Source organism: Cetorhinus maximus, chromosome 9 (assembly GCF_964194155.1).
Source record: "Cetorhinus maximus chromosome 9, sCetMax3.hap1.1, whole genome shotgun sequence".
NCBI lineage: Eukaryota > Metazoa > Chordata > Chondrichthyes > Lamniformes > Cetorhinidae > Cetorhinus > Cetorhinus maximus.
Window position 1 is genome coordinate 28,013,176 of NC_135887.1, and position 13,251 is coordinate 28,026,426.

Sequence of the window (13,251 nt, forward strand, 5' to 3'; positions counted from 1 at the left end):
TTGCTGGCTCATAATGTCCCTCAGGGGATCCCCTGCTAGGCCGGGGGTGTGGTTAACACTGTGCCCTGAGGGTAAATAAGCATGTGCAATAAGCACTGAATTGCCAGCATTTCCCACATCCCAAGAACACTTTTTCAAAAACGTTTTGTACACTAGAAATCTCATTTTGGCTGGACGGCTAGTTTGCGATGCAGAATAACGCCAACAGCGTGGGTTCAATTTCTGTGCCGGCTGAGGTCATCCATGAATCCTTCTCAACCTCGTCCCCCACCTGAGGTGTGGTGACCCTCAGGTGAAACTCGCCACCAGCTGTCTCTATAATGAGAGAGCAGCCTATGGTCTTTTGGGACTACAGCAACTTTCATTCATTTCATATCAGTAGTTTTAAAACTTAGCTTTACTGCCAGAGCTAAATACTTTCATCACATCTTGCAGAAATGTCATGAAAAACACAGGGACAATGCAGCTCATACAGACAGGTCTGAATAGAAGTTTTAGTGTGACTCCTTGGGTAGAAAGGGATGCCTGGGTTAACACATTAGCAACAGGAAGTGTAGTAAACAATGAGGATAGTAACAGACTGTGGAAGACAGACAAACTGATGAAATGGGCAGATGCTTGGCAGATGAAATTTATTGCAGAGATATGTGAAATGAAGCATTTTGATAGGAAGAATGAGGGGAGGCATTGTGAACTAAATGGTACAATTTTAAAGGAGGCACAGAACAGAGACATTCAGGGGTGTACATATCCAAATCTTTAAAAGTAACAGGACAAGTTGGGAAGGCTGTTAAAGCATACAGTGTCCTTGACTTTATAAAGAGTACAAACATAAAGTACAAACCAAGGAAGTGATGCTAAAAATTTATAAAATTCTTGTTTGGCCTCAGCTGGCGTATTGTGTTCAATTCTGGCTCTACGCTTTAGGAAGGATGTCAAGGGCTTGTAGAGGGTGTAGGAGAGAATTATTAGAATAGTACCAGCAATGTGGGACATCAGTTATACGGAGAGACTACACAAGCTGGGATATTTCTCATTAGAGCAGAGGAAGTTAAGGGGAAACTTAATACATTTCAGCTAATAACTGTTCAACATTACGAATGATTTTGATTGAGTAGATAGGGGAAACTATTCCATGGACGGAAGGGTTGAAAACCCAGAAGCTTTGGGTTCAAAAGAATTGGCAAAAAATCAGGAGGGGGATGAAGACATTTTTTTAACTTTAGTGAATTGTTGTGATCTGGAATGCATTTCCTCAAAGGGTGGTGGTGGAAACAGATTCATTAATAACATTCAAAAGGGAATTGGATAAATACTTAAAAAGGGGGAAAAATGGAAGCCCCTGGAGAAAGAGTAAGGGAATGGGATTAATTCAAATATTCAAAGAACTGGCACAGACACGATGGGCCAAATTGCTGCCTTTGGTGCTATATGATTCTATTATTTTAACTTTATTATGAAAAGTGGCTCTAATAGTATAGATGTATTTAAGGGGAAGCCAGGGAAGCTAATGAGGGAAAAGGGAATAGAGGGCTATGATAAATTTAGATGAGGAAGAATGGAAGGAAGCTCAAGCGGAACATGAATGCTGGCTTGGACTGGTTGGGCCAAAAGACTTCTTTCTGTGCAGTGTATCCTATGTCATCCTCAATGTTGTCAGGATACTAACTATCTTTCTTCAGTAGAATGCAAACTCTTGTGTGCTTCTGCCACAGGTCAACATGGACAACCCTTACAATGCTTTGGTAAATCTAACAATGTCAATTCCAGTGAAAATACAGGAGTGGCAAATACTCCATCTGCAACAGGTAATACCGAATTTAATCTGATTTAATTTATCTATCACTTTCCGCAATGTCAAAATGACCCATTTACAGACACTTATAACAAGAAACAGTTAAATACTATATTGCCATCAATACCGTTAAAAGGTTGACCAGTACCAGACCTGTACAAGTTTCAATATCAGGGGTATGGATACAACATCTGTACAAGCTCTAGTATCAGAGGGAAGAATATCCCCCCAGTTGGGGGGAAATGCAAGAGCTGGCACGTGCAGGCGCACCTCTGATTGGCACCTCCAATTGGGGGCACGCCGCCATTTTACGTGGGCCGGCCAATTAAGGCCTGCCCAGCGTGACATCCACCCTGTGCGGGCGGAGGGGGGGATTCCCTCAGCTGAGAGTGCGCTCTTTTGCGCACGCGCGCGAAGGAGCGCACTCATCTCCCTGAGGCAGTGCTTAGCCTCAGGGAGATCGGCGCCAAATTTAAAAATGGTCAATGTACAAAAATAAAATTTCTCTGACATATCTCCTCATGTGACACTGTCACATGAGTTGGGACATGTCCATCACTTTTAATCAAACTTTTATTAAATTTTTAAAAACCCTCATGAAACCTCATCCCGTCCGTGGATGAGGTTTCATGCTTTTTCTGAAGCCCACCAGGGCTCCCAGCCTGCCCGCCAACCTTGAGGTTGGACGGGTGGGTCCATTAATTACTTGAATTAGTTTTTAAATGGCCTCAATAGGCCGTTGACAGGTTGGCGGGCGCACAGCTGATTCGGCTGCTCCCCCACTGACCTGAAAATTGAAATGTTGCGGGGTGATGCCGGGAGTTCTGCCCAATGTCATCCCGCGTCGTTTTACACATTGGCGAGCGGACCCCCCCCCAGCTCTCAATATCCTGGCCAGAGTATCAGTACAAGACCTGAACTGACTCCAGTATTATGGGTATGAATACTATTACTGAGCTGACTCTGCAACACTGTAGTTATGTTATTGACTAGAAATTCCAAGGCCTGGGCTAATGATCTAGTGATATGATTTGAAATGGAAATTTATAATTAAATAAATCTGGAATTGAAAAGCTAGTATTAGTAATGGTGACAATAAAACGAATGGATTGTTGTAAAAACTGAACTGGTTCACCACTGTCATTTTGAGAAGGAAACCTGCTGGCCTTACATAGTCCGGCCTATATGTGACCCCAGACCCACAGCAACGTGGTTCATTCTTAACTGCCCTCTGAAATAGCCTAGCAAACCATATCAAATAGCTATAAAAGAAAATAAAACCAGATGGATTAGCCGACGCCAATCTATGGATCGGATTCAGGCAGGTAAGAGGCACACAGAGCCCAGATGACCCTGCAAAATACTCCTCGCTAACACCTGAGACTTGTCCCACATACTACTCAAGCAACAGGCTGACATTGTCATACTCACAAAATCAAAGGATGCTATTTAATACAGGTGACAGGGTCTTGCCCGCTGGCTGGAGAGCTGGCGAGAGCCCTGCTTTGCCTCCCGTTGAAAAGGCCTGCTAAATTAAGTACCTGTCAGGCACTGAAGTGTACACAGCAGGCCTTGCCTAGGATCAAAACCCTGGAGGCGGATATCCTGCCCCCTGCCCAGCCCCACCACCCCACCGAGAATTGCCAGTCAATCAAAGACTGGCAGCTGTGCATTGCAGGCAGCGCCACTAGAGAGCGGTGCTAGCTGCCAATAATACACCCAGGAAGAGGCCTATGATCGCTGGGGGACCCAGGCGACAGGTGAGTGCGTGCAGGATGGGAGTCACAGGGACTGTGACTTTCGCTCCCCACAGCAAGATGCCATCCTGGCAGGTGAGCTTGTATTCCCTATTAAAATAGGGCTTCATTGCATCAGACTTTGGCTCGTTAGATCATCCCTTACATGAGACAAAACTGGATCGCGGTCTGTCCACACACTTATTTGTTTGGCATGTACTGATGACTAATCCAGAAAATTTAATAACAAGACAAGTTCCTAAGGAATTGCGACATTCACATTGCTGTCTTTTAGAGGTAATTGGCTCAGTGCATCGGCATTTGCAATATGGCTTCCCAGCCGGTGGATAAAAGTATATTCTTAAGCAGCTAGAATCAGTGCGTGCAGAGGCAATTGGGGGTATTGCCTTATCTTCCCCAAACAAGCCCAGTAGTGGTAAAAACAAAAAACTACTGCGGATGCTGGAAATCCAAAACAAAAACAGAATTATCTGGAAAAATCAGCAGGTCTGGCAGCATCGGTGGAGAAGAAAAGAGTTGACGTTTCGGGTCCACACGACCCGCCTAGTAGTGGGTTGTGATCGAATACAATAGTGAAGTGGCGACCATGGATGTATTGGTGGAACTTCTTAACGGCAAATACAATGGATAAGCCTTCTTTCTCTATTTGTGAGTATCTTCGTTCTGCAACACTGAGTGTTCTTGAGACGTAACCAATGGGCCGTTCAGAGCCATCCACCTCTACTCCATAAGGGGATGCATCGCAGGTCAAAATTAATTCTTTCTTTGGGTCAAAATGTACCAACAGGGCCGAGGAATGTAGTAACTGCTTTACTGTCATAAAAGCCTGTTGTTGTGGAGTTTGCCAAGTCCACCTGTGGTTTTTTTTGAGTAAACCGTATAATGGAGCCACTACTGTTGACAAATTTGGGAGAAAATGACCAGAATAGTTAATCATTCCCAAGAAGGACTTGAGTTTTATGGCGTTTTTCAGTGCTGGTGCCTCACAAATAGCTCTCATCTTGTCTTCTGCTGAGGGTCGACTCGCAGGGACTTCACCATGACCCAGGTAAACCTCTTCTTTTGCTTGGAAGATACATTTTTCTTTTTTCAAACATACTCCGGCTTGTGAGAAACGCTTCAATACCTTTTCCAGGTTAGCCAGGTGCTCTTCATCAGTTAGTCCTGTTACTAGGACATCATTGAGATAAACCACCACATGGGGCAAAAATTGAAGTAAAAGTTGTGTAGTGAGTAAATATCTGACTCTATTTCTTCTGGTTCCTCTATTATGTGGATTTCACGATTTCTGCTTTTTTGTTTAAAGCTTAATCTTGTCTTAATCTGCCTTTACAATATCGCATAATGTGCACATTACGCTGGCAGTAGAAACACTCGATTCTTTTAAATTGACGTTTACTTTCAGGCTGTTTGGTTCAATTTCTGCTGTTTATTATTGTGGGTTTTCTCTGTTAAAACATTGCTGGTCTGTTAATGGCGTGTTTCCCGCCTTTCCATGGAGCCCAGCACTTTTGCGCTATTTCTAACCGGTGCTTACCTCCCGACATGAAGGACGGCGCCATTGTGTGATCCCTTGATTGTTTCAGAATCCCTGACTGCGCTCTCCATTGTGAGCGCCGACTCCAGCGCCTTGCTAAAGTCTAAGTTAGTTTCTGACAACAACATTTTTGAATAGCGACTTCATTAATCCCACACGCTAATCGGTCTCTTAACATGTTGTTTATCGACATCCCAAGCTCAGTGCTCTGTCAGTTGCTTTAAGTCTGCTACATAGCAAGCGACAGTCTCTCCAGGGGCACAACACCTCAAATTGAATTTAAAACGCTGCGTTGTTACTGAGGGTTTTGGCCGGAACTGGCTTTTCATAACATTTACCAACTCATCAAAGCTCTTGGAATCTGGGGCGTTGGGTGCCGTTAGACTACGAATTAGGCCGTGTGTTTTACTGCCACACGTTGATAAGAGGACCGCTCGCTTCTCCTCCCCCGATATGTCGTTGGCCAAAAAGAAGTATAATGTCATCGGTGGTCCGATCAAACGGTTCGATACGGCCAAACTGTGGTATACTGGAAGGAGATAACTTCGACGACTATGATGAAGGCTGTACTCACAATTGCCTTGCTATATACGGCTGATTTACTTCTGTTAAATTTCTTTGATGTCGACGACTGGTCGTGTTTTGCCTTGTCGCCAGTTATGTTCTTTCTGTCGGGCCGCTTTGTTTGTGAACACAGTTATATGCCTATCTACTGGTGGGTGAGTTGGTAAACAAGATACTGCAGACATAGAGACCGATGTAAGATGAGGCGCATCCTGTTTATTAACACAAGTCACAGAGCACTAACACGTGTGTGCTTCTCAAATCAGATCCTATTCTATACTACTTAACATTGTAGCCCGTGTGACACAGCAATTGGGTAATACAATCACGTGGTCAATCTGCTCACATTACCTTTAAAGGTGTATTGCAATTCAGATTACCACACTTTCCCAAGCTGAAAAAGGCCACTCCCAGTTGGGAAAAAAAAATTGTCGGTTGTATTTGCTGTCAAGAAGTTTCACCAGTACCTACAAGGGTGACATTTTGCAATTGTGTCTGACCATAAGCCACTGATAGGTTTGTTCAGTGAAGAGAAAACTATTCCGCCTATAGCTTCAGCAAGAATCCAACGTTGGGCTTTGACAATATCACCTTACGAGTACACATTCATGTACCGCCCTGGCTCACATATAGCCAACGCAAATGCACTTAGTCATCTTCCGTTACCGGGTAGTCTTGTCAATACATCTGTTCCACAGGAGTTAGTGTTATTGTTAAATTTCTGAGATTCATCACCTGTATGTGGCAAACAGATCAAGAATTGGATGAACAGAGACCCAATACTGTCAAAAGTCAAAGACTTTGTTTTACAAAGATGGCCAAGAACACTTGTGTCTGATGACTTAAGACCATTTTATTCCAGAAATACTGAACTGAATTGTTAAGATGGAATTTTGCGGTGGGGTTCAAATCGTGGTCCCATCACAGGATAGAGAGTCACTCTCTTTGCAGAGTTCCACTGTGCACACCTAGGCATAACGAAGAGGAAGATGCTGGCACACAACTACGTCTGCTGGCCAAAAATAGACAGTGACATCGAGAGCATAGTTAAACACTGTTCCCTTTGCCAGCAACACCAGAAGTTGCCTGTTTCAGCTCCTCAACAACTTGATTTGAGGAGACAGAGACAGTACAAACGTTTGCTGGATTTTCTGACATGTTTTTATTGTAAATGTGGGAAACTTAAAAGGGGAGGAAGTGTAGAAACTAGATGTATTGTCCCACCCTCCTGTCAATCACTTATCATGTCATGCGATTACGGAGGCTTCAATCAATAAGCTTATTGCGCGGGTAATCCTATCGGCAGGGCTTCTGATGGAGAGATCGCGTCTAGCGTGCAAGCACATCTACATGTCTCCTTAATAAAGTTAAGCTTTCTCTTCACCAAATCTGCTGCTCCATCAAGTCACAGAATCACAGAAAATCACAGTGCAAAAGAGGCCCTTCAGCCTATCGAGTCTGCACCGACACGTAAAAAACATCTGACCTACCTACCTAATCCCATTTACCAGCACTTGCCTCATAACCTTGAATGTTATGACGTGCCAAGTGCTCATCCAGGTACTTTTTAAAGGATGTGAGGCAATCCACCTCCATCACCCTCCCAGGCAGTGCATTCCAGACCGTCACCACCCTCTGGGTAAAAAGGTTTTTCCTCATATCTCCACTAAACCTCCTGCCCCTCACCTTGAGCTTATGTCCCCTTATGACTGAACCTTCAACGAAGGGGAAAAGCTGCTCCCTATCCACCCTGTCCATGCCCCTCATAACCTTGTACACTTTGATCAGGTCGCCCCTCAGTCTTCTCTGCTCCAACAAAAACAACCCAAGTCTATCCAACCTCTCTTCATAACTTAAATGTTTCATCCCAGGCAACATCCTGGTGAATCTCCTCTGCACCCCCTCCAGTGCAATCACATCCTTCCTATAATGTGGCGACCAGAACTGCACACAGTACTCCAGCTGTGGCCTCACCAATGTTCTATACAACTCCAACATGACCTCCCTACTTTTGTAATCTATGCCTTGATTGATAAAGGCAAGTATCCCATATGCCTTTTTCACCACCCCACTAACATGCCCCTCCGCCTTCAGAGATCGATGGACACACACGCCAAGGTCCCTTTGTTCCTCAGAACTTCCTAGTGCCTTGCCGTTCATTGAATACTTCCTTGTCAAATTACTCCTTCCAAAGTGTATCACCTCACACTTTTCAGGGTTAAATTCCATCTGCCCATTTGACCATCCCATCTATATCTTCCTATAGCCCAAGACACTCAACCTCACTGTTATTCACCTGGCCAATCATTGTGTCATCCGCAAACTTACTAATCCTACCCCCCACATAGGGTAGTCATCTATGTTGTTTATATAAATGATGAATAAAAGGGGACCCAGCACAGATCCCTGTGGTATGCCACTGGACACTGACTTCCAGTTACTAAAGCATCCTTTTGTCATCACCCTCTGTCTCCTACAAGTAAGCCAATTTTGAATCCACTTTGTCAAATTACCCCATATCCCATGTGCATTTGCCTTCTTTATAAGTCTCCCATGTGGGACCTTGTCAAAGGCTTTGCTGAAATCCATATAAACTACATCAACTATACTACCCTCATCTACACACCTGGTCACCTCCTCAAAAAATTCAAACCAATTTGTTAGGCATGACCTCCCTCTGACAAAGCTATGCCAACCATCCCTGATCAAACCTTGCCTCTCCAAGTGGAGATAGATTCTCTCCTTCAGAATTTTCTCCAATAGTTTCCCTACCACTGACATGAGACTCACTGGCCTGTAGTTCCCTGGCTTATCTCTACAACCCTTCTTAAATAGTGGAACCACATTAGCTGTTCTCCAGTCCTCTGGCATCTCCCCCGTAGCCAGAATTTGGGTCAGAGCCTCTGCGATCTCCTCCATTGCCTCCCTCAGCAGTCTGGGACACAAATCATCCGGACCAGGAGATTTGTCCACTCTTAAGCCTGCCAACACCTCCAATACCTTGTCACTCCCTATATCAATTTGCTTAAGAATTTCGCAGTCTCTCCCCGAGTTCGATACCTTCATCCTCATTCTCTTGGGCGAAGACAGATGTGAAATATTCATTCAACACCCTACCGATGTCCTCTGGCTCCACCCATAGATTTCCCCCTTGGTCCCTTATGGGCCCTACCTTTTCCCTGGTTATCCTCTTCCCGTTGATATACTTATAGAATATCTTAGGATTTTCCCTACTTTTACCAGCCAGAGCTTTCTCATATTCCCTCCCTGTTCTCCTAATTGCTTTCTTAAGCTCCACTTTCTGTACTCCACTAATGCCTCTGCTGATTTGCTTCCCTTGTACCTGCTAAAAGCCTCTCTTTCCCTTCTCATCGTAACCTGAATATCTCTGGTCATCCATGGTTCTCTGGGCTTGTTACTCTTTCCTATCACACTGGAGGGAACATGTTGCGCCTGTACCCTCCCCATTTCCTTTTTGAACACCCCCCACTGCTCCTCTGTAGATTTCCCCACAAGTAGCTGTTCCCAGTCTACCTTGGCCAGATCCTGCCCTATTTTACTAAAATCCACTCTCCCCCAAACCAAAACTATTTTTTGCAACTTGTCTATTTCTTTGTCCATAACAAGCTTAGATTGGACCATGTTGTGATCACTATCACTAAAATGCTCCCCCACCACCACCTTAGCCACTTGTCCGGCTTCATTCCCCAGAATTAGGTCCAGCACTGCGCCATCCCTTGTCGGACCTTCTACATATTGACCTAAAAAGTTCTCCTGTACACATTTCAAGAAATCCACTCCATCCAAGCCCTTAACACTATGTCTATCCCAATCAATGTTTGGAAAGTTGAAATCACCTAATGTAATTACCCTATTGTTGTTGTTTTTACACACCTCCGCAAAATGTGCGCATATTTGCTCCTCAATTTCCCGCTGACTATCTGGGGGTCTATAATAAACACCTAACAATGTGGCTGCCCCTTTTTTATTCCTAAGCTCTACCCACAAATCTTCATTCGATGCCCCCTCCAAGATATCATCTCTCCTTACTGCAGTAACTGACCCCTTAACTAATAATGCAACACTTCCTCCTCTTTTACGCCCTTCCCTGTCTCACATGAAGATTCTATATCCCTGAATGTTGAGCTGCCAATCCTGCCCCTCCCATGTCTCAGTGATGGCTACTATATCACAATTCCATGTGTCAATCCTCACCCTTAACTCATCTGTTTTACAGTAATGCTGTTGAATATAACAATGGTTGGATTCTCTCTTATTGGAGATGGTTGTTGCTTGGCATTTGTGTGACGCAAATATTACTTGTCATATATAAGCCCAAGGTGAATGCTGTCCAAGATATGTTTCATGCTGGCATGGACTGCCTCAGTATCTGAGGTGCTGTGAATAATACTGAAAATATGCAATCATCAGTGAACATCCCCACTTCTGACCTTATGTTGGAGGGAAGGTCACTGTTGAAGCAGCTGCAGATGGTTGGGCCAAGGAACTATCCTGAGGAAATTCTGCATCCTTGTACTGGGGCTGAAATGATTGGTTTTCAATAAACACAACCATCTTCCTATCGGCCTGACTCCAATTAGTGGAGAAATCTCCTTCTGATTTCCATTGAGCCAATTTTGTTAAGGTTCCTTGATGCCACACAATCAAATTCTGCTTTGCTGTCAAAGGCAGTCGCACTCACTTCACTGGAATTCAGCAAGGCTGTAATGAGGGCTGGAGCCATGTGGCCCTGGCAGTACCCAAACTAAATATTGGTAAGTAGTTTGTTGCTGTGTAAGTGCCACTTGATAGCACTGTTAACAACACCTTTCAACATTTTTGAAAGTGGACAGAGGGATGGTAATTGGTTGGATTTGTCCTGCTTTTTCTGGATAAGACATACTTAGGCAATTTTCCACATTGCCAGGTAGATGTCAATGCTGTAGCTGTAGTGGAACAGCTAGTTCTGGAGCACAAATCTTCAGGACTACAGTTGAGATGTTGGTGTCAGGGCCCGTAGCCTTTGCCATATCCAGTATCTACAGCTGCTTTGTGTTGTTACATGGAGTGAATCGAATTGGCTAAGACTGGCATCTGTGTTGCTAGGGAGCTCCGGAGGAGGCCAAGATGGATCCACTTGGGCACTTCTGGTTGGAGATTGTTGCAAATGCCTTGTTTTTTGCACTGTTGTGCTGGTCTCCACCATCTTCGAGGATGGGGATATTTGTGGAGCGTCCTCTGATAATTTAATTATTTACCACCATTCATGAATGCATATGGCAAGACTTCAGCACTTTGGTCTGACCCATTGCCTCTTGGATAGCTTAGCTGTGTCTATCCTTCCTCTGCTGTTTAGCATGCATGCAGTACTTTGATGTAAGGTGTTGGGTGTAGTTCTGTCTGTCAGTCTTATTAAATATTCTTATTTGTAGTCTTAGGTAGTTCAACAGTAAATATTTATTACCTACTAGAAACTATATACATGGGTACAGTAAAGGTCCAAGCCAGGAGCTGTCTCTATGCTTGCTTCTAGACATGGCTCTATCCAACACTACACAGACCCTTGGGTGCAGGTCATATGTTCTGTGTGGGCAGTACTATACTCAGTCCCATGTTAACCCTTTATGTGCCAGGCCCTTATACTACACTAGTAGCTTCACCAGGTTGGTGCTGCATTTTTAGGCACACCTGGCGCTGCTTCTTCAACTCCTCATTCCCCTTGCTTCAATGGTAATCGTGGAGTGAGGGATATACCCGGTCGAGTGATTCCACTCTTAATTTTATTGACTGATGTCAGACTTGGTTGGGTATCTGGAACTAAACAGGTTGTTTTTTTTTTTCACAGGAGCCTTTGAAACATTGTCAGAAAATACAGAAGACCTTAAATCAGCAGCCAGCACCGAAAGGAAACAATCAATGGGTACTTATTGAATTGTTTTCTAACTCTTTTTATATGCTATATTCAACCAAACAGAATAATGTTGACTATCATCAGCATCTTGCCAAGATACAGCAGCTCATCCCAAGCTGGGGAGAAGGTGGTTTAAATTGCCAGGAGAGGAGATTGAAGCAGAAAGCAATAAGCAAGAGATATAAGAGGTGATCCTTTGGAGAAATGGAGGGGTTTGGTGGAAGGGGGATGACATGCAGAGAGGAGGAGCAGGTTGTAGAATGAGGAAGGGAGGAGAAGGGATTGAAGGAGAGATGGTATAGGACAGGGTTTGGTTTAGTTGATCTCATTTTTTGCAACATTTTTATGATGCAGGCAGCCAGAAAAGTATTGAGGTGTTTTACTTTTAAGGGATAGCAAAAAGTTGGAGACCTTTATCTTGCGAGTGTTGTTAGTTGTACTTCTTGTCAGAGTGCAAGGATTAGGTGAAGTCCATGTTTATACATGGCCTGTGCAGGGAATGGGCTTGAAGGTGAGAACTGGCAGATAAGAGCAGCAGATGGTTTTACCATCTGAGCTGTCCTCTCCCGTGGGATTTTTCTCCACTCTGTACCTGCCCCAGCAGTGGGGATTATTGCAGGAAATCCCCACCTGACCTACTGCACAGCACAAAGTACTGGAACCCACACTGTTCAGATGCTCCTACCTTTGTTGGTTTAGGGAGTGATTGCAGGTCAACCAGCAGGATTACCTCACCACCTCTTCAATTCAGATTATGAAATAATGTGAAGGGGGATATAGTGAAAGATTACTTCTATAGCTTGGCAATGTATCAAAACGGCACCAGAAAAGTTCAACAGGATGTTAGGAGTATTTATTTCATACATTAGATTATTTAACACTTTACCACAAGTGGCTAGAGACAGATTATAATACAATTTAAAGGGGAATTGGATAAGAACTTGTAAAGGAAGAGTATAAAAAGGGTAGGGCTTGGGTAGCTAATTGGCATTAAGAGTGCCATGTTGATAGGGTAGTTATATTACTACTAATAATCCAGGTAATCTGAGTTTAAATCCAACAATTGCAGGCTGAGAAATTGAATTCAGTTTTTAAAAATGTCTGGAGGTATAAAAACTGGTATCAAAGTATTTACAGCACAGAACATAATATAATAAATAGGAGCTGGACTGCAGCTAATCAGCATTCATAATCTAGCAGCATGCATGTCTTCAGTGGTAGTGGCAGAAAACAAGACATGCACAGGAAGAAGAGATCCCCAGGCATGTCCACATCTCAGTCACAGCAGTGTTGGCATCATTAGATGGCAGTGAAGACTTCAAGTCTTCTCCCACATCGCTCTTGTTCCTAAGTGGGCTCAGTTCCCAGAGTGAGCTCACTCACAGGGCCCCATGGACCAAAGCAAAGATCATGGCCTGGTGATTCATGAGGCAAGTGTGAATGCAAGACTTGTTCTTGCTGCAACTGGGTGGACATCCCCCAAGTTGAAAGAAGCTGGCATTTAGGACTAGGAGAGATGTGGCCATATTCCCTCACTTGACTTCACTCTTTCTGGAACCTGTCAGCGATTAACATATCACATCTCCCATGTCTTCCTTCCTCCAGTGTGATTGTGTTCACAGAACCTCAGCAGCCTCCTGAGGTTCCTGGGCCTTCAGATCTTCATCCTCTGATGAGTTCTAATCCT

At 44.0% G+C, this 13,251-nt stretch overlaps 1 protein-coding gene across 1 annotated transcript in view; it reads left to right on the plus strand.

The window, feature by feature from the left end:
* The window catches only part of LOC144684520 (integrin alpha-E-like), a 324,928-nt gene that overhangs the window by 276,561 nt on the left and 35,116 nt on the right, over positions 1–13,251 (plus strand). The window contains exons 33-34 of the mRNA XM_078548383.1: positions 1,716–1,808; positions 11,499–11,573. Coding sequence (XP_078404509.1) covers positions 1,716–1,808; positions 11,499–11,573 — 168 coding nt within the window. The remainder of the gene's footprint in view (positions 1–1,715; positions 1,809–11,498; positions 11,574–13,251) is intronic.